The following is a 23,944-nucleotide window of genomic DNA, read 5'->3' on the forward strand; positions in this document are numbered from 1 at the left end:
TACGCCTTACAGTGATCCTGTACGACGATTTTGATGATGTCATAATTTATCAAAAATGAGAAAAAAATACTTTTTATTTATTATTTTAATACATTTTAGACAACCAAATGTTAAATTACTAAATCTTACCACGAGACCAAGCATTTACTAGCTGTGCCCGCGACTTTGTCTGCATAGAATTTAACAAAAAGAAACTATTCATTTTATTTATGTTTTTTCGTTTAAGATTTTTTTATAAAATGAATGTAAATAAAGTTACTCCTTATTACTTATGTGTGTGTATATATATATATGTATGTTCATGTAGTTAAAAGCGGTTATTTTAATGTTACAAACAGACGATCCAATTATAATTATATATTTATAATACTGTCGTTTTATAAAATATAAATGATAAATTTTTATTACATATATTTATTTATTTACTTTATTGGAGATAGACAGTGACAAAAGGCAGTAAGAAAGTACAAATTTAGAAGCTTAGAAATATAAAATCAGTTACAGTTGTTACCTTATAACTACCTCACTGAGAACATATAATGATTTATCGTCAAACGATGAAAAAACAAATAAAAATAAAAACATTACTAGACAGGGATCAAAGACTACGGTTTATACATCTATATTATGTTTGTTTATGTATTTATATTATGGTTTAAATTGCCTTGTATGTACTCAGTAATTTGGAACGAAATTGTTTTTTAAAAGATAAGAGAGAGCACGAGAATATATCAATATCGCTAACATATGAATTACATTACATTTATTTATATCTTTCAAAAGTAATATATCACGAAGTTAATAACTATAACAAAATTAATTATAAATTACATTTTGAATACATAATTAAATTGAAATAAAAAAGGGGAATTTTCCAGGGAATGAAATTGAATTTTTATTCGAAATGATATTAAATAAATCGCTTTGTTAATATAAAAAAGTAATCATATTGTAGCAATGAATGACTAACGGCTCGTTTTTCTTAACCATGACTACAACCAATCAGTGATTTAGTGTTGCCAACACACAAAAATTTACCCAAAAATTGGGAAAATTTTTAAAATTTATTTTATATCAGAAATTATGTTTTTTATTATAAAATAGATTATATTATTAATGAAAATGGTAATATTTATCAGTCATTGCAAATTAAATGAACAATATTTATTTCTTAATAATGTAACACACGCAAATGTTTATACAGGTAGTTTTCTACTAGAAATACACGGAAAGGCCTATGTCCACCGTTGGAGGTTCTATTGCTGAAATGATAATGATGACAGGATAAGTAACAATCCAGTAAGCTGGTGACTCGTGGTCTCCCATTCCTGGTGCAATTGGCAAGCTCAGGAACACAGTCGAAAGATGACCACAACAAGTTCGTCTGACCATCTCGTGGTCGGACGTGTTCTGAGGAATTATGAACAGTGTTGGTGATGCAGTGTACATGCACTCTGACGGCATTGGCGAATTATATAACAATAAGAGTAAAGCCCAAAAAAAGTAAAACTTAAATATATAAAAACAAAATTAATAAAAAAAGTGAAATGATACCAGAAATGTAGATAAGGGTACAGAGGTGGCGTATGAAAAGAGATTGAAAAGGAATGGGAAAAGGATGGTGGGAAAGAGAAAAAATAAATTGTGAGGAAAAAAAGGAGAAAGAATAAAAAAATATATTTTAAGCTGAAACGAGAGTGAGAGGTCCACAAAAACACACTTCGGTCTCCAATCCGCATTCAAAGCGTGATGATTATGGTATATTATATCTAATGGATTCAGGCGTTATTTTTTAAACAATAAACATAGGACCCTAGGATCAATAAGTGCCGTAAACACGCATGACCTTGAAGTTATTTATTTGCGTAAGGTTCTCGGAAATTCTAACCGAGTACTATCTCGAACTTACTAGAACCTTATCCGTAGTATAAATAAGTGTTTTCCCCATGTCGACAGTTCAGTGTTGTTTTTCTAGTTATAAGATTAAGATCTACGATCAGTGATACAAAGTGACTATTTGGTAAGTTATTTGGACAGTGATTTCTTGAGCGATTTGGAAGCGTAATTTCGACTAAGCGAAAGTATACTTTGTGTTGAAGTAGGGTGACCATTTAATTTGTGAATAAAGGAGTCCTTGTAAACCAGTGGTGTTTCATTCCGAGTCAGAACCCACAGTACGTAACAATATGTTTTTATTTAAAGTTTATTTGTATATGTTTTAAGTGTATATGTATGTACACAATTTAAATATCAATACATTTTAATTTAATAATGGGTAAATTAATACGTTGATGTTGGTATCACCTCCAAACTGATTTCATTGCACGAACAATATTACACTAGTATAGTATGTGACACTATCTTGTGAAGGCCTGTGAGAGTTATTCGCTTTTGACATCCAGTTACGTGATAAAATTAAAAAGATATCGTGCATTTATAATCTGTAAGTATATGTTTTTATATATTTAATCTGTAGTGTTGTGATGTTTTTTTAATTTTTGACATTGATTTTTGTACGCAATTTTTCAAATGTTTTTTATAACAAATAGAGATATATATTTATATAATACATTTATACATCTTTCTGAAACTGTTCACCCGGATCGCTAGCGGCAAGAAGTGATTAATCTGTAGTGTTGTGATTTTTTTTTCGTAATATTTGACATTGATTTTTGGACGTAATTTTACAATTTTTTTTTTTAACAAATAGAGATGTACATTTATTTATTACATCTATACATCTTTCTAAAACTGCTTCACCTGGATCGCTAGCGGTGAGAATTGATTAATCTGTAGTGTTGTGATTTTTTTTCCGTAGTTTTTGATATTGATTTTCGGACGCAATTTTTCAAATGTATTTTTTAGCAAATAGAGATGTACATTTATATAATACATCTATACATCTTTCTGAAACTGCTTCACCCGGATCGCTAGCGGTGAGATGTGATTAATCTGTAGTGTTGTGATTTTTTTTTGGAAATTTGACATTGATTTTTGGACGCAATTTTTCAAATGTATTTTATAACAAATAGATATTTACATTTATATAACACATCTATACATCTTTTTTAAACTACTTCACCTGGATCACTAGCGATAAGAAGTGAAATCAACTTGATATTGACTTTATCAGTGACCTCGAACTATCCAGACCTGTTCAATCAACTCCAATCACACACAAATCCCCTCACAGTTAATCACGTTATACTCTTTCACCTCCTTCTTCCCTCCTTCTTCCTCTGACACCAGGAAGAAGAGTAATAATAACGTCCTAACATCCATCAGGGTTCCACAACCCACTTATCACACCACATCCTCAGTCACGCATGGCACTGCAAGCGAACACCTCACAACACCGAACTCACTTTTTATATCAAAACAACGGTGACAGAAGGAGTGTTTTTAAAAATGGTTAAAATAAATGCTCAGAGCTACATCCATAAGGATAAAATATATTCAAACAGCTTGAAGAATTGAAGACTGAAAGCCACTGGTGGTGTTCCTTCAAAGCTCTCCAAGATACTAGTTTATCATCAGAAGATGAAGGTATACTCTGAAATCACTACATCAACAATAAATAAAAGCCTCTGGAACTCAGATCGAAGATGACTCGCGCTATATGCATATGTCTAACAAACAAAGGTAAACTAAAAAGACGCAAATAAAAAATCAGTGTATTCCCACCACAGGTTTAAATATATACATAGTAACATATAAAACATATAAAACTCTATCCATGACATATAAGACTAACATGAGTTCGATGGACACAATTCCAGCAGCTTGCAGCTTACAAAGTGCTTCGTTTTTGGAGACGGCCGCCCGCCCACAGCGAGGGCGATCCAGGGCAGGATCCGTATGTGAACTTTGATCGCCGTGTCGTCCAAACTTTCAACTTATATCGCACTTTTGTAACCTGCAAAAGCCTCCAGACTAGCGGCATTAACATCAACAGATACAATATATATATATATTACATCAGAAAGTAGTTTAAATATTTTTTATTTACAAACATCTTTATTTATTTATTTTTATAAACATTTTATTGTACTCTATACACAATAAATAAAGGAAATAAAACAGTTCAGACATGAAAGAGAGGGCAGATACATACAATCATACATAGAAGAATAATTACGTATATATATATATATATATATATATATATATATATATATATATATTCATCTTACAGTAGTAGTTTGAATCATTTTATTTACAAACATTTTTATTTATTTATTTTTATAAACATTTTATTGTACACTATACACAATAAATATTGGAAATAAAACAGATCATATGGTACAAGAGGCGGTCTTATCACTCGAGGCGATCAACAACCTTTGGATGGAGATTAGATATATATATATATATATATATACACACACACGCTTTCCATATATGTTGGTTGATTATCCAGGAATTATCACCCGGTTCTCTTCAGGATGTGAATAAGTAATTCCAAATTAATTCAATGTATATATATATACTTCCCGTTAAATAATTTTTTTCTATCAAATACACTGTTTTTGTTATTATAACATATACAGATGATATGTGAATGAATCAAACAAAAGATAAACAACAGATTAAAAATTTTCAAAGCATTACAAATACAGACTATATAATAAAATTTTTCATGCCATTAATTAGCGATCATATTCCGCGTGATCAAAATTATAAGTTACTTTATTAGCGCAGACGTTTTATTGTCTTGTTAAGAATTATGTCGCAACAAATTGTCCTTGACTGTACAATATTTGTTTCTCTGTTTTCTCTCTTCTTCTAGCTATATATATATATATATATATACATATATATAGTTATGTATGTATGTACCTCCTAAACTGCCCTTTTCTTCATGTCTCTCATCTCCATCCAAAGGCTATCTGGTAGTGCGATAAGACCGCCTCTTGTACCATATGAATTGTTTCTATTTTTTCCATCTATTTATAGTCTATGGTATACAAAAAGTGTTATAAATAAGATATAGATATATATATTCCAAAATAAGTGAGGTTATCATTGAGTCAGGGTAAAGGAGAATCAGGGTAAAGAGAAAGCATAGCTTCATGGTAAGAGTATGGATCCCGTAGTAAATCTCATTTGAGTTCCGCAGTCATATCTGTTGGTAGATATGCTATTATATCATTTGTAATTATTTAGGAATGATGTCATTGTATTATCTCTACAGGTCAGAGTTCAAAGGAGGAAACAGATAGGTTTTTATTAAACAGTGTATAGGTGAATTACATTTGATGATATTAGTTCTATTTATATGAAATTAATATTTGAAATGCATTAAACGTGAACTGGATATATGATATATATGCACACGTTTTTCTTGTTAACATACATAACAGCGACTTTATAAAGACTCAAATTCAAAGTATCTTTTTTTAACAAAACCAAAATATATTCACTCGGTGATACAATTAAAAATAAATTTATATATTCTGGCAACATTGAACACTTAAAGAACACAACGTGAAACCAACCGAACAAAACTTCGAGGCTAAATATCACATCCCTATGCAGCCTGAATCTCGGCGGCATCAGGTTATATCTGGCCATGGCAGCGGATTCCTCGTCATCAGTTTCATTTCTGGACGCATTTGAAATACAAATAAAAAAATTGCAACATTCATCATCAGCTTTGTGTCACAAAAGACACTCACTGCTAGATATAGAACTTTTTTTGGTTTCGGGGAGGGGGGAATCTTCCGGATCTTCAAGATGTCCCACTTCTGGGGGTAGGACAGGGGTATGTGGGATTCCTACCCACTAAAATCACCCCGGTGATCGCCCTCTGCGCTATAGGGGGAACTGCAGTATCTCCCGATCAGGAATCGCCACGCGGTCTTCCCTCGCGCTGTACTATCTTAGAAAGCCCGTCCCGGGATATGCGTGTATACGCTACCCTCGAAACCCTCGTGGTGCTATCACGATGGTTCGAGACCACGTCGAACCATCGTCCGCCTTAGAGTCGCCGAAGCTAGTGGGAGTTTAGGGCCCCCACCCTAAACTAGGACACCCTAAACAGGAGTTATGTATATATGTAAACGTAACTCCTGAAGATGCCCCGTGGAGGGGTGAAACACGTGTTGAGTAATTTGGCGGTGGCGGTTGTGTGATATTCATTGTTTGCCGCATACGCATTTATCAGCGGGCTGGCGGGCGGTGCATTTGTTGCACGACTACCACTGCATGTGCGGAAGTGGCTAAATATTAGTCCTTTTCTTACTTAGGATGGACTTCCGCGAGGTAACGCCTGATTCTATTAAATATCAAATATACATTTAACCCTTTCCTTACCGCAGTACTTTCCGCCGAAGTGACGCTGCTGAACATAGCAGCGCGTTGCGAACTGTGAACATTGCATGGCGGTAGGCTGATATTCGAATTTTCTCATTTGTGTTACATATTTAAATATTTTACTGGTATATCAATTATAAAATGTAAGTTAGGATATTTATTAGTAATTTATTTGTCTGTGATAAATCTTAAAACAGTGATCTACACATAAACAAATTACAAGATGGATGCCGTCTAACTCCGGCGCTGGTAACGAAAGGGTTAAATTTACTTTTTAACACATTTAACCCTTAATTAGGCGCATTAAGAAAATCACTCAATTAGGCGCATGGGGTCTTAAATGACCCCAAAAAAATATTGAGAAAAAAATATCAAAAAGGAATAAAACTTAATGGATTTCTTTAGTAATTAATAAAGTACTTTAATATACTTTACTTTAAGAAACAAATACTTACTATGACATTAAAATATTAAAAAAAAAAAACAAAAACCGTAAACCTCTATTTAAACTTATTTTTTTGGCATAGCCAAGATCAACTTAAGAAATAAAGTTTATTCAGCCTCATCAGCGGAATCTTCTGTTCTGCATCAGACGCAGTAAATCCTTGAGTGTTGCTGACAAATAAATTTACGACACTTGAAACATTTTGGTGGCACTTTTTTGTCGTCCTTTCTAGGACATGATGAACAGCGCCCGCGCTTAGCTGTCGATTGATAAACCGCCTTGTTCACATTATAAACTTCACGAACCCGTCTTTTTGTTGTCGCTGGTACAGCACGTAGTTGTATGCGACGTTTTTGGTGATCCTCCACAAGTGCCGCAGCTATTTTCTTCGAGAAAATCCGTCTTGTATAAGTCAAAGTCTTCTCAGTATTCGCTTTGTGTATGACAAATGGGTTGATTCCAGATATGTTTATACTGCAGGTAAATGTAAAATAATATTTTGGGCTCGGGTCCTTACTGCGTTCGATGGTGGTACTTTACACCATTTCACTTTCGGGCCATTTCTCTGAGATAAAAAATAATTATCTTCCGTTGATACAGGGATGCCTTGGATATGTTCAGACTCCTTAATTTTGCTTTCTAAATTATGAGCACTATCAATGACAGCATCGTTTAAAGTTTCGTCTTGCGAATCCGAACCAGCAACATCTTGCTCTTCATCAAGCACTTCATTCAGCCATTGCAATATTTGTTTGTCGTTAGGCATTTCAATTCAAAAAAAAAGAAAAAGCATAGAAAAAAACTCAAAAATACATAAAGAAATCATACAATATACTAATGTAAACACAAAAAAATCACAAAAGTAAAAACTTACCTTTGCCAAAAAATGGAACGTAACTGGGCGCATGGGGTCAGCTCTCTAAAGGACAGCGAAGTGTGGGCAAGAGTTAATGTTCTGGATGTGACTTATTTGCGTACCCCGCGGGGAGTTAGGAAGCTAGAAAGAGCGTTAGTACGCTCTGAAGACTGTAAGCCATTATTTTTTGAATTTCAAGCGGCCCTGACCCCATGCGCCTAATTAAGGGTTAATGCCAAATACACGACGCTGTGATTTTCCTTTTTTTTCAACAAAAGATGGCTTCCATATAATAATTATCAAAACATGCGCATAATACATATAGTATACTAGCTGACCCAGCCACGCGTTGCTGTGAAAATTTAAAAAGTGGAAATAATTGAATTATACGGTATTTCGTTCACTACATAATAAATTTAATTAATTTTATAGCGTCAACAACACGTGGTAATTATGCTGTTAAAATGTAGCTTATATGACACGTTCGTAGATTTACCATAGCAGCGCCATCTATTGATTACTTACTCAACCCAGTCGAAAGGTATCGACATCTGTTAGAATCATTTGGAGTTAACAGATAATTGTGACTGTCAAATAATAACAGACAATAATTAGCAATAAATTAAAATTGCGACTATAATTTGAGATTTAAACTATCCTATCTCTCAAGTTAGATCGAACTGCACATGGTGTGCGAATTTTATTATAATCGGTTAAGTGGTTTAGAAGTCCATTGAGTATAAACATTGTGACACGAGATTTATATATATTAAGATAATCACAACTAGTAAAAACACTCAAATTGTACAGACACATTTGTACGTTTAACAAAATCCCGTATTTGATAGACTTTAAAGGGACAATGGCATTGAATGTGTTAATAGTGAATTATTTTTACATTATACTAGCTGATCCCGCAAACGTTTATTTGCAAAAAAAAATTAATATTTTAATTTACAAATAAAAAATAAGGGTTGATCGTATAGGGGTGAAAATTTATGGTTGTATGTATTCTTGTATGCTGTATCATAAAAAAATAAAAACAAAAAATTTCGTTAAAAAAATAAAAAAAATGTTTTATGTTTGAACAACCTTTATCACTTAGGGGTATATAAAATAGATAGTAGCCGATTCTCAGACCTACTGAATACGCGTATTAAATTTGGTAAAAATCAGTCAAGCCGTTTCGGAGGAGTTCAAGTTCGAACACCGTGACACGAGAATTTTATATATTAGATATAGTAAGCTAATGCTAATTAATATCTTTTTAAACGTACTACTGGCCATAATTAAAAAAACCACGTGGCATTAAAAAAATAATCTCAGATGTTGCATTATCTGTGGCGTCACGTGATTTTTATTTTGACGTTGATTTATGGGACACCGTATAAATATGTTGACTCGATTATCTCAAAAATGTAACCTTCAAAATCAAAAACACATGTTTTTTTATTTTCAATGTAGCATAATATATGCACAGACTATAAAAACTAATTAATGCATTGAGTATATTATTATTGAAAATAAAATTATTGCGTCGAAGGCAATTTATAAAGAATCATTTACCTGCTTAGCGGTAGAAAAAGAAAAACATTAACATTTGAATTTCGAATTTCTTGTATATACATTTATTATTTTGCTAATTTTTCACGACGATTTTTTGTTAAATATTTATATGATATTAAAATGGAATAACCTAAAAAAATATTTAATATTTATTTAATATTCTTTATTGTACACGTTAAGATACATTTAATAAGTTTTAAAATAATATACAAAAAAGTACAATGGGCGGTCTTATCACACAAGGCAATCTCTTACAGACAAACATAGTATAGAAAAGGGTGAAAGTACTAATAAAGGGTAATAATATTTACAATAAAGCATTACAATGAATAAATATCTGATTTACATTTTTAATGTATCTCGTAGTGAAAATAAAAAGCTTAATTTTACAAATAAACATTATTAGACAATAATAACATTAAATAAATATATTAGTGTAAAAAATATTCGAAAACACGTGACATTTAACAATATATATATGTCATTTTGTTCGTTAACTTTTTTTTGGACAACAGATAAAAAATGCGATGCGTCATTTTGACAGTTCTCTTTTGGTCAAATAAACTGTGATACGTGTTATGATCTGTATTCTAGGTAATATAAGATATGAAAGATATGTGAAGAAAGATATTTTGAAGAGCAGTAGGAAAGTATATAATTGAGAAGTATGAAAATAGAATTATTAATAAAATTAAAATATTAGAAGGTCATTTACCCGATAAAGTGACCCAAACACGGTTGAAACAAGATGTTTTTAAAAACGAGGGTAATATTAAAAAAAGAATTACAAGTTTCAAAATTAGAGGTGAATGGCAGATGTATTGTCACTTCGAAGCAAAACCCTTCTGAGAATTTCGATCGATTAAAACAAGTCAAATATTTGGTAACTTTATCGAAGATATCCTTACACCGTGTTAATAATTATGAAGTCTTCTGGGATTCTGTTGAATATCAAGGATACATTATCTCTCAGACAAACACTCTTAATGTTTAAACGGTTTTATTTAGTTCGACTCGTACCGAATTTGTTTGGGTCAAAATTAGAAATTGAAATTTAAGCACCTTCCCGTTGTCAGATTGATCTGAAATTTGGTACACACATTAATTTAGATGACAATACAATATAATAAAATCAATAACATTATAAATCTAAGATGGCCGCCGATACAAAATGGCGGATTACATATTTTTCCTTAACCCCCTCAATATGGGTATCAAATGAAAGGGCTACACTAGTAAAACACGATGATTATGTCAAAATTTAAAATTCAAGATGGACGCCTTTTCAATATGGCGGACTATGTACATATTTTTCCACAACCACCACAATATGGGTATCAAATAACCGTTTAACTTAAAAGTGTTTTAAATGTATTTATTGCTCACAAAAATGTGTGATCTAAGGTTAACATAATGAAAGATCACACACACCTATTAATTCTCTTTTTCTTTAATATCACCTGTTAACGAAAGTCAGAATCGATGGTACTGTGCAACTGTCAAAACTCGTAATAAAAAAACGCACGACCAATCCTACCAAATACACAGCACCATTATATATATATATTAATATATTAAATCAATTAATAAAATGGACAATCTTAAATATACTTTTTTATTTCTTTTCAAAATAATTACCACAGTAAAACTTAAAATTATGTGACGTAAAAATATACCAAATAAATATCTAGTCTATAACTTCTATTATAAAGAAAATATCCGGTAATTTCTAAAAAAAATGTATTTTAAAGTTTTATATGTGATTACGTATTTAATGGAATCAGGCGTTATCTTGCGGAAGTCCATCCTAAGTAAGAAAAGGACCAATATTTAGCTTCTTCAAAAAATGGCCGCGTTTAAAAAGACCTTATTAAACGCGGCCTGAACAGATTACCATGGAACGTGATATAGGCGATTATTTTTTAACCTTTGTCATGCTCCAACTTAGCTGTTCTAATATCATTACGCTCCTATATATTTTTACATATCAAAGCAAAATGAATAAACTCATGTCGAGTCAACTTTCAAATTGTCCCACTTACATTAAAATTGCCTCACTGTTGGACATTGGGAAATACAGACATATACCGCCTAGTAATTGTCGATAATATCACAGAGTCAATTGATTTAATTACGCGAAAAATTTGGTGAATGTTACTGGCCTTATATAAAGCGGTTTTCGCTGTTCGAAATTTAAAAATTAAAAAAAAATAGTTTAAACGGCCGATCTCTGTGATAATTATAACTTGTATGTTAATCAGATGTTAAATCCGGTTTTTGTATTTGGTTGTCGAAAATAAAAAGATTTTAGGAAATAATAAATATTGTAATGATTCCAAAAATAACTTCCAAGGTATATGTCTTCACAAAAGATGATCAGTCTCGCGCTGCTCGCACGTTATTGTTTAATATGTCATTGCAGGCTATGTTATATCGTAATATATATATAATATATATATACGCAAAAGCACAGAGTATAATTGATTATTTTTGAACACATTCCTTGAAGGTTTCGGAGGAATCATTTTCACAATAAAAACTCTTTGGTTATCTAAATTACAAAGACAGACGTTTCTTCTTACATGCGACCTCTTTTTGTATTTAATATTTTTATTTTTATAATGCCATAAAGTAATTTTAAATGATCTGTCACTTTTTAATGAACATGTAATAGAATTTATATATATATATATATATATACACATCTGTGTGCAATGGAACGTAATAGCATTAATAGCATGCGTGAATAGGAACGTCAGATGGTGCAAGCGAGAGGTGTGAGAGAGGAAGGGAGACAGGCGACGGTTGAACGACGATGGTGCGTGCGCAGTTTACGTTAGGAGTTCTTTTTTTAAAATTAAATATTTGTGTCCCACGAAAGACTTTTAAATTCAATAAAAAAATACCGACCAGCCAAAGGCATTCGGTATCTCAAAATTAAAAATTCTCAATAACTGGTTCAAAGGCTTTTATTTGTAACGCGGCCTTCGAGTTATTTATCGGATCTACAAATAGATTTTTATTTATCTAGACGATATATTTATAAATCTTGTATCAATGATATAAGAAATGAAATGTACAACTTATTGTCGAACTGTCTATAGACCATTTGCTAAGAAAATTTTGATATTATACACTTTACAAGGAGTGGTTTTCATTTCAAATACTTTACTTCGAAAGTAAATAAACATTGAAGTTACAATCGCTAGTAAAAACGTGTCATGAATAAAATTTTTATCAATCATTCGTCATAAGACAGGCGTATCGAACTGGAAAGGTATATATATATATATATATACTGCTAGTTTAGTGTATTTTAGTTATTTCTACAGCATCATGTCCTATGAATTGAGTCTTTGTTAGGGATATTGAAAATATATTTGTTTCGCAAAAGAGAGACGTCCGAACTATATATATATATGGTTTAGGGCCGCGAATATCCACGTGAAACCTGTTTAAAGAGGTCAATATTCTTACAGTGGCCTCAAAATATATTTATGATATTTTGTATGTTCAAAATAATTATAGGTCGTTCACTCTGTATTTACAAGGCACCATGAAAAACTATCTGTACTAAAATTTCGACTGCAAAAAGTATCTAATTCATTTGTAATTATATATCGTAATATATTTTAAAAAATTCAAAACTCATACTAAAAATAAACTAACGGAAATGGCTTGTTATTCGATATGAATATTTAAATGAGAAGAATCCTTGACAGTGATGTCGCCTGGTTGTTTTGATTTCATTCAGGCTATATATAAAGTGTATATTTATACATCTGTGTTAAAATATGTGTTGTTGTGGAGTTTCTTCCTGCTTCTCCACAATTAAATAAAAATTAAAAAATAATTTTAGCCTAGATTATTAGAAACATATAAAACCTTTTTACATTCAAATGACTAATATATTCAATTGTTTCAAAGCTTTTCTATTTACAGTCAATACTGTATATGACTTTCTGGAATTAAAGGCATATTACTTAGCAATATATCTAGTATAAGGCGGTGATAGCCCTAGATCATTTACAATCCACGAGTGATATGACATCTGTGTGTTCATTATTACCTTGAAATGTACTCTCAATGTGTACTCTAATAATACAACGAGTATTTTCAATGTTGTATAACACACACATAGTTTACATTTCATACTTCAAACACTATATTATACTATCTTTTATATATATATATATATATATAAAAGATATATAATATATATTCAGTTCAGGGCGGTCTTATCACACCAAGCAATCTCTTACAGACAACCATAGTATGAAAACAGTAGTAGTATAATGTACAAAACATATATATATATATATATATATATATATATATATATATATATATATATATATATATATATATATATATATATGTATGAGAAAAACCGATTGATTTATCACCTTTAGACATCACCTACCAGGTGACAAAATGTTATAAAAAATTAATTGGTTATACAAACATATACTTAAATAGGAAGATATAATATATGAATATTAGATATATCATATATATTGGTTTCTTTGACGACAGTACATTTATTTCATGGTTTAAATCAAGTATTTGCTAGTACATAAATGCACATTTACAAGAATTTTTTTTGCGCAACCGTCAAAACACAAGTCACATTGGTAGTGTGTGACAGAGATAACGCTCTACGAAGCCGAAATCAGCCGATTGTCTCTTTCCAAAAGTCGATGTGTAATATTTATCGCCGGGTATTGTATGATTTTTTCGTTTCTAATTTAGTTGCCTCAGGTATGCAGGGCGAATCACGCACCGGATACAACAATATCTGGTTTTACAAGGATCAATGGCCCCTGATCGCAGCGTGGTCAAGTATTTTTTTTATTGTGTAAGGATATATTGAGTCAGGTTGTACAGTAGAGGCATGGTAACAACGTACGATATAAAATAGTTTTATTGAAAACTAATAAATAACGTACGGAATTTGAGTGTGAATTTGTTTATAAAATGTAATTTTTTTATTTATTATTACAAATAAATTGCATCACCTTCAAAGTGATACCCGTCAGACAGAACGCACTTTTGAGACGCCTTTTTCCAGTCCTCAAAACAGTCGGAAAAGTCTTTTTCCGGCACAGCCTTCAAGATCTTCGATTCGGTATTTATTGTATCAAAATTGGGTCCCCGCGTTAGTAAATTTTGGTGAAATTGAATCAAATCAAGCGAAGGCGGTTGTAGCGGAACGATATCAGTCAAGTTTTTGTCAAAAAACTCGCGATGAACCTGCAGTATGACATCGACTAGATCAGAGTTCCCCAAACTTTTTTGTGTCGTAGACACCTTGCCATGTTTTTCCGTGTTGAGTAGACCCCCTACTTACCTGATATCGATTTCTTGTAAATTTCTAACTGTAGTGAAGTTTAGTGTTAAAAACTTAAAGTAAAAACACATGTTAATTTATACATTTATTAGGTTTTTACAAGTTCAAAATGTATTGCGACCACAAAGCGAATACCAACATCCTACAACTTACACAATTTTATAAACATATATAATATTTTTTTTACTTCATAGGTACTTTTATAAATAATATAAATGTTTTGATATTATAAGATAGTATGATGTAAGTAAATAGGTACTATCAGTGTATGTGTTGAGATCCACTATCGTGGACCCCCATTTTCATTTCATGGATCCCCAAATTTTTTTTTCGTTGACGTAGACCCCTTGCAGGTTGTCATAGACCCCTAGGGGTCGATATAGACCACTTTGGGAATCACTGGTATACATGAATAAGTGAAATCAAGCCTTAATTCTAATTATTCACTATTGAAATCATATAATATTTCATTGACTCTAACTTCTGAATTGTGAACATATTTTTGTCACACCAATGTAGACATCTATCGAACCTTCGGATACACCTGGAGGTAACATTGAAACTAATACTATACGATAAACTACAAACATATAGCACATACAATTAAATATATAAATATATATCATTTTATTATAGCTTCAAGATGAAGAGTTGCTTGATCATCACACTGGTGGCACTTACATGGGTGTCGCTGGTATCTGGACACCATATACTGTGCGTGTTCCCCACACCCTCACGGAGCCACTCACTCCTGGGCAAAGGCATTGTTGACAGTCTCCTAGATGCAGGGCATCAGGTAAGAAAATATACATTCTATGTCTAGAAGGATCATCATCATTCCAGACGGATGATGTTCACCGCCAGATAGTTCCATATACCTTGGACGCTATTGCAGGTCCATGGCCTTTTTTTATGGCCCCCGCTATTGGGGGCCTCTTGTACCCCTATCTTTGGTGGGACAGGGACTTTACGGGCAATTTATTTTATCACATAGTTATTTATTATTTCCATTCTTTCTTTTCGTTCTTCACATATTCTTTCAATGTATTCTTTCATGCCACATTTCTGCTATCTTTACCTTTTACTCTGTGACCTTACATTCCTCCCTCATTACATGTTACATTTTACCTTTATTTCTTTTCGTTTACATTTTTATCACATTTTGAGTTACATTTTATCACGTTTTTTCTTATTGTCTATGTAAAATTTTTCTTATTTTCTTTAATTTTAATTTTTTTGTATCACTTTTTTAATTATTTCCTTGCAGTATGAGAGGAATTCTTCCCTGGTATCCTTTCCGCCTATCAGGGAGGCTATTGACTCCTCCCTGATTTTAACACCAGATCGGCACTCGAATTCGAGCCGGAGTCCCTGGTCCATGGCCTTTGGAACCTAAAAGACCAAGCAGGCATCTGTTTTACGTACTTTTTTTATTATATCGCCATCTGGACCAAGCCACCTGGCAGACTTTTTATCCTGGGTATGTTTTACGTTGTGCTTGCTCCATGGTCTCCACTTGAACTTTAACCTGCCAATACACTGGGCTATGTTTGTTTCTGTTCGTATATTAATTTTCTTATGTCTTTATAAATCTCCCAGAGAGCCTTCATATATAGCCTCCTACATTGTTCTCCAGTTGACCTATAATCTATGGGTCAAGTCATAATTGATAGCGCATTATTCAAATACAAAATATAGGAATGGTAAATCTTTATTCATGTACGGATTTGTCACAGGTTACATGGGTTACGCCGTTCCCGGAGAAGAATCCAGTAAAGAACTTGAAACAGATCAACGTAGAAGATGCAAGAGCTCTGAGTAATTGTAAGTTTTACGCAAAAGCACAGAGTATAAATGTTTATTTTTGAGCACATTCCTTGAAGAAGGTTTCGGAGGAATCATTTACACATTAAAAACTCTTTGGTTGTCTAAATTAAAAAGACAGACGTTTCCTCTTACATGCGACCTTTTTTTGTATTTAATTTTTTTATTTTTATAATGTCATGTAGTAAATTTTAAACGATCTGTCACTTGCTAATGAACATGTAATAGAATCATTATATATATAGGTGAAAAAAAGGTGTGTGTATATATATATATATATATATATATATATATATACACCTTTTTTCACCTATTTTCGATCACACTGTAGGTGATTTGAAACATGTAACATTTTTTTTATGGTTGTAATGCAACAGGCGAATAACTTCTATCAGTACAAAATCTGCAGAGACAGATAATAATAAAAAAATAAATAAATATGTGATAATTTGAATTAAATAAGGATTTTTACTATCATTACGTAATTGATTATAAAACCGTAGATATTTGGATAGGGTGTACTAACAATTGGTGCAAAAGTAATATCATAATGTGAACGTGCCCCCATTTTGTATTTTACTTTTTAATTACTATATTGCTTATTTCAATCTATTTTTTATAAATATTTACCTAATAAATGTCAAAACGCAGTGACATTTGGCGCCATTTTGTACAAATTAAGACGCGTTCATATTATGACACTATTTTTGTGCCATCTATTACTAGGTTTATTATTACAAACACTAATACCGCCATTATTTGAATAAGTTTCTTAAATAATAACTTAAATTAAATCATATCATATTCTTATATAGATACACTCTGTTGCTTGATAACAACTAATTCTCCATATTTTTGTCATAAATGACAAAACAAAGTGACATTTGGCGCCATTTTGTACAAATTAAGGCGCGTTCATATTATGACATTACTTTTGCGCCATCTATTATTAGTTTTATTATTAGATAAAATTAATACCGCCATTGTTCTAAGAAATTTCTTAAATCGTAATATAAATTAAGTACTAAAATCAATACTGTAGTTTATGTATATTTTTTCTTTGTATTTACATACAGATACACTCTGTTGCTTGATAACAACTAATTCTCGGTATATTTGACATAAATGACAAAACAGAGTGACATTTTGCGCCATTTTATACAAATTAAGGCGTGTTCACATTATGACATTACTTTTGCGTCATCTATTATTAGTTTTATTATTAGAATAAACTAATACTGCCATTATTTTAAGAAATTTCTCAAATCATAATATAAATTAAATACTAAAATCAATACTATAGTTTATTTATATATTTTTCTATGTAATAATATACAGATACACTCTGTTGCTTATAAACGACTAATTAGCTATATATTTACGTCAAATATATCAAAGCGCAGTGACATTTGGCGCCATTATGTAAAAATTAAGGCGCGTTCACGTTATGTCATTACTTTTGCGCCACCTATTATTAGTTTTATTATTACAAATAATACCGCTATTATTGGAAGAAATCTCTTGTTCATAAGAAACGTTTAAAATTTCAAGTTTGAAGAGCATATATAGCAGAGTTCCTTAAACTTTTTTGTGTCGTAGACCCCTAGCCAAATTATACCCTGTTGGGTAGACCTCCTACTTACCTGATATTGATTCCTTTTAAATTTCTAACTGTAGTGAAGTTTAGTGTTAAAAACTTAAAGTAAAAACAAATGTTAATTTGTAACATTTATTAATTGAATTTAAATTAAAACTACTCAAAATAAAATTTTGTATCTGTTATGTAAAATATATGTAACATTAAATTTTTTGATATTATAAGATAGTATGATGTAAGTAAATAGGTACTATCAGTGTATGTGTTGAGATCCACTATCGTGGACCCCCATTTTTATTTCATGGACCCCCAAATTTTTTTTCGCTGACGTAGACCCCTTGCAGGTTGTTATAGACCCCTAGGGGTCGATACAGACCATTTTGGGAATCACTGATATATAGTAACCGATCACCCTGTATATTTCAGCGATGAATGTTACCACCCATCAAAAGATGACGATGGCAATGATACGCGAGTTCGCTAGGAACATATCCTTGGCGGCTCTCAACTCGGTGGAACTTCAGTCTGCTCTGGTGAAGGAGAAATACGACGCCGTGGTCAGCGAATGGTTCTTCTCGGATTTGGAAGCTGGGTGAGGAGGCTTTCTCTTTTTTAAGTTTATACCCGATGCAGTAACTTTGATCTGAATGTAGACTTACTCAATAAACTGGAATACCTAAATAACTTAAGATTTAATTTAAATCGTTGCAAATTAGAATATATATCTTCTTACTTCATATCGTGCACTAAATTCTCTTTTATCCCCTCCCCCTTTATCTGCCGTTTTATTAAAAAAGAAAACGCTTCGCTCCTCTAGTTAAATGTACCTCTCATACCCTTCTAAATAACTTCATTAATTTCAATCTCCGCAAATTAGAATAAATAACTTCATTAGACTTAATTTAAATCTCCGCAAATAATAACATGTATCTTCTTACTTCTATTTCTGCACTTACTACGCTTTTCTCTTTTATCTCTCTCTTTATCTGCCTTTTTATTAAAAAAAACACTGCTCCTCTAGCAATCGTCTAGTTAAAGTCCCTCTCATACTGACTTTACTAACTCCTTCGCAATATAACCTATTCTACTCTGTAATGCGCTCCCCCTCGATGTCAGAATTATCAGGACTCGTTCCGCATTCAAAGCGAAGGCTCCACAGCTGTCGCTTGACAAGCTGAACTTAATTGTTTATTATATTTATATAAATAGTATATATAGATATAAAGATAAGATAAAAAATGTTTATTCAACATTGCAACTTTTAATAACTGTTATATTTATAATAATACTAGCTGATCCCGCAAACGTTGTTTTGAAAAAAAAATTGATATTTTAATTTACAAATAAAAAATAAGGCTTGATCGTAGAGGGGTGAAAATTTATGGTTGTATGTATTCTTGTATGCTGTATCATAAAAAAAATTAAACAAAAAAATTCGTTAAAAAAATAAAAAAATTTTTAAGTGTGAACAACCTTTATCACTTAGGGGTATAGAAAATAGATAGTAGCCGATTCTCAGACCTACTGAATACGCATATTAAATTTGGTAAAAATCAGTCAAGCCGTTTCAGGGGAGTTCAAGTTCGAACACCGTGACACGAGAATTTTATATATTAGATTACTTATTGACACACTACATATATTGCTAAATAATATGCCTTTAATTCCAGAAAGTCATATGCGGGAATGATTATAGGTGCGAAAGCTTTTAACGAATTGAATGTATAACTCATTTGGATATAAAAGCCTTTTCATGTTACCAATAATCCTGGGTAAAATTATCTCAGAAAAATGTCAGATAAGATAAAAGATAAAATTGGTTTATTCAACATAGGAACTTTTAACAGAACTTGTCAACTTATTATCTATTTTATTTTTATACCTGCTTCTCAAGGTGTTATAATTGTGGAGAAGAATCAGAAAGAAACTCCACAACGACACATGTTTTAATAAAGTTTAACACAGATGTATACATATACACTTTATCAGATATATCCCAAATGAAATCAAAACACTCAGGCGACATCATTGTCAAAGATTATTGTCATTTAAATATTCGTTTATTGAATAATAAACCTTTTACTTCAATTTACTTTTAACCCTTTCACGACCACGGGGACGCCGGTGTCCCAAGCAAAAATCATGGATTAATTAAATATTTACGTAACCATTCTAAATTATTTTTTTGTTTTAATATTTCGGAAAGTATCTTTTTATTATTTTTTACTGGCAATATAGGATAACTAACACCGTTTATTGTTTATCGTCATCGGAACGTTAGAGTTCTTTTGGCGCGAATGATCTGCTGTTTGGAATAAATAATTGATATTGTAAAAGTGCTTTTCAAGTTTTTACAGTGTCAAATTATCATTACCTGTTAAGTAAATTGTTATTCTAAATATTCAGTAGTAATGTATTTATGTTGTATTCTGTGATAAATCGTTATAAAGATTATGGGACACGGATGTCCCTGTCGGCGTAAAGGGATACTTTTTATACGGAATTTCTTAACTTTTAGCCTGGTGATATACCAAAATACTATCATTTTCTTATTCATATTTTTCTTAGAATATGTTTCGTAAGGGACGTGGAGTTTTTGAACTTCGAAGAAATAAAATTCTTCAAATTTTTGTGGGTGACAATAGCGATGAGGAAGATGACTTAGTGCTTGATGACGAAGACCAAAGAGTTCTAGTACAGGATGATGACCAAGGGGTATTTGATGTCGAGGTTGAAGAAACGACGACTCTTCATCGGCAAGAATCACCTGAACCTTCAACGTCTCAAAAAAACAATCCATCTAATCAATAACCAATCATCTAACAACAGGAATTGTTTCGCCGAGTACCACAAAAAAATTTGCCCTATTATATTTATATTATTCATAAACAAGTAAAAAAAAGTACTGTAAGTAACAAATGTACATTATTTACAACAAAACAGACTTACCAATAAGTAAACCAAAATTTAGAGTTTAAGTAGAAAGTAACCCTTAGCGACCATAGGGGCATATTAGTCCCATAAATTTCCAAAAGAAATGTAAAACTATTTAGAATTTTTAGTATAAATTATGTTTTTAGGATGCCTATTAATTCATTACATCTAGCTAAATTGATTAAATAAGGTACCGTAACCTTATGGTCCTGAAAGGGTTAATATGCGTTTTGATTTTTTTTTAATATTTTACGATATATTATTTGAAAATGAACTAGAAACTTTTTGCAGTTGAAACTTTGGTACAGGCAGTTTTTCACGGTACCTTGCTTACACTATGAATGTCCCATATTTATTTGAATTTATTACAATTATTGTAAACGTACTAAATAATATCATAAATACATTTTGAGGCCACTGTAAGAACGTTGACCTGTTTAAACAGGTTTCACAAGGCGATTCGGGGTTTAAGTAAAAAAAGAAAATCCACAGAACATGATGCTGTAAAAATTAGCCATTATTATACATGGTGTTTAATTAAGTTCTCTGTTATTCATACAATTTAGAAGAAACACAGTTTACAAACACACAACACCAGCGATCACTTCACCTTCGACACTTCGCACAGGACATCACGTCATTCACAATAGAACAAAACACTACTCATCACACTACAACACCTGTTCTTAGGGGGCGACTGCCCATTCCCTAACCGCGAACAGCGTGGACGAACCGAGGTTGGATCCGGATCCATCCTCGGCTCGCCTGCGGTCCACGCTGCCGCACCAAGCCGCATACACAACATCAACACTGCACAGCTCTACTCGGGTAGAGCGGTTCACTTGCGAACGTCATCGTACAACTGGAACGCGTCTGTGCAGCTTCTGTTTTATTTTCAAGTTCATACAACCTTCCGCTCCGTGAACTCAGTTCCGATGAAGCCGTAAAAGCCTTCGGGCTGACAGCATTAACAAACGAAACCAAGCAAGCAGTTTTCAAAGTATCATCTCCATTATATATGGTGATTTGTAAAAAAATTCAACAGATGAATTTATATCTCATTTGTTGTCGATTACTGTATGGTACACCCTATATATATATATATATATATATATATAACTTAATGATAATATAATAAGAAAAAGCGTTTTATAAATTCATATTACTACATATTAAAATTAATTATTGTTTATTATCTGTCGCTTTAGAATTTATACTGCCAGATGTTATTGGCGTATCTTATTCCAATAAAAAAAACATTTAAGATTGATATACAAATTTTTAAAAAATTTAAATATTTCTGCTGTCAAATGATATAAGCATTCACAAATTAATAGCTTTTATATATATATCAATGGAATCAGGCGTTACTTCGCGGAAGTCCATCCTAAGTAAGAAAAGGACCAATATTTAGCCACTTCCGCACATGCAATGGTAGTCGTGCAATGAAATGCACCGCCCGCCAGTCCGCTGATAAATGCGTATGCGGCAAACAATGCTAATCGCACAACCGCCACCACCAAATTACTCAACACGTGTTACACCACTCCACGGGGCATCTTCAGGAATAATGTTACACCGATTAGTGCCAAACACAGAGGCAAGCACAGCGGAAGTGGCTAAATATTGGTCCTTTTCTTAATTTATATATATCACAAATCATCCTGTATATCTCAGGGTAATGTCTTCGACTTGATCCAGATATGCCGCAGTTCAGCAGGTGCCTTGGATTGTTCTCAACGGCGTCGTGATGCATCCTTACATGGAGTACTTAGTGGACTCGGTGAGGAACCTTCCGGTGCTGCCGTTCATGATGAACGACTTCCCAGTGCCAATGAATCTTTGGCAGCGTCTGGCTAACACCTTCAGTTTTGGAGTCTTGTTTGTTGGTAATTGGTAAGTATATAGCGAGTAATTACAGCCGTGTGGGGTCCACTGTTGGACCCAGGACTAGACCAAAGACCAATAAGACCGGTTGGTAGCGGCCTGCTTCTTCTGTTGACCTCAAAAGGATCGTCTGCCTATCGCACGAGTGACTATCCTTCACTACTCTCTTCAGTCAGATAATAGATCAAATATTAATCGATAATTAACATTATTTAGTTTACTAATAGATCAGGAGAAAAAGTCGCAAAGAGTATTCATATTTTTTTAATCAAACCTCTTTCGTATATTGCGTGTACAATTTGCAACTGGCTGGTTTTAACGATGTTCAAAAAGTTACATTCCATAAAAAAAATTTGGATATTTTTTTAATTGGTTTTTACGTTCTTTCAAAATACGTAATTCGGAAGAAGTAATTTTGAAAATTGTATTTCAAAAATCGAAAAAAACCTACGAAAATAATTTGAGAGTATTTCAAATCAAAACAATATCACAAACTTGATTTAAGCTCTTTCAATTCAGTGATTTTTATGTCAAAGGCGCTTCACCTTCTGGTCGCACAGATGAAGATAAAGTGGAAGCCATTGTTGAAGAAGTGCACAATGTCTAGAGAGTTGATGAAACTCCAGTAAAATAGCTCACAACAAACACGGATATTGGTTTTTTGTGGTCACTTTTACAATGTCCTTATTATAGATAAAGAAATTTTATCCTAATATCTATTATCATTTGAAATCCTTCACACTACATTATTTTATTTTTACAGTACCCGACGATAGATATTGCACATCGACTTTTGGAAAGAGACAATCGGTTAATTTCGGCTTCGTAGAGTCGTCATTATCTCTGTACTACACTGCCTATGTGATGTTTTGTCAAACTTGCGGCAGAATAAAATAAAAATAATTATCAAAAGAAGCAAATGATACTTTTTGTAACAGCTCCTTATAGATATCGGACTGTTTGTATTTCGTGCGACAGAGATAACGCTATACTAAGCCGAAATTAGCCGATTGTCTCTTTCCAAAGGTCGATTTGCAATATTTATCGCCGGGTATTGTACTAATATTGTATATTTATGTGGACTACGTAAGAAGCTGCCAGATGCGAGCAGCGCAAGAGTGGTGATCTTGCCGATCTTTGGGGGGGGGGGGGACATACATTGGACGTCTA

General features: G+C 32.4%; 1 protein-coding gene across 1 annotated transcript in view; it reads left to right on the plus strand.

Annotated features, from left to right (window-relative positions):
- The first annotated feature begins 2,347 nt into the window (after window positions 1-2,347).
- The window catches only part of LOC137926181 (UDP-glucosyltransferase 2-like), a 29,912-nt gene continuing 8,315 nt past the window's right edge, over window positions 2,348-23,944 (plus strand). The window contains exons 1-5 of the mRNA XM_068769745.1: window positions 2,348-2,443; window positions 15,169-15,328; window positions 16,269-16,356; window positions 18,380-18,545; window positions 22,589-22,783. Of these exons, the coding sequence (XP_068625846.1) occupies window positions 15,176-15,328; window positions 16,269-16,356; window positions 18,380-18,545; window positions 22,589-22,783 (602 nt within the window). The 5' untranslated portion in view covers window positions 2,348-2,443; window positions 15,169-15,175. The remainder of the gene's footprint in view (window positions 2,444-15,168; window positions 15,329-16,268; window positions 16,357-18,379; window positions 18,546-22,588; window positions 22,784-23,944) is intronic.

Source organism: Battus philenor, unplaced genomic scaffold (genome assembly GCF_028537555.1).
Source record: "Battus philenor isolate CCGP_79_NKW_IND1 unplaced genomic scaffold, ilBatPhil1.0.hap1 SCAF_29, whole genome shotgun sequence".
Classification (NCBI taxonomy): domain Eukaryota; kingdom Metazoa; phylum Arthropoda; class Insecta; order Lepidoptera; family Papilionidae; genus Battus; species Battus philenor.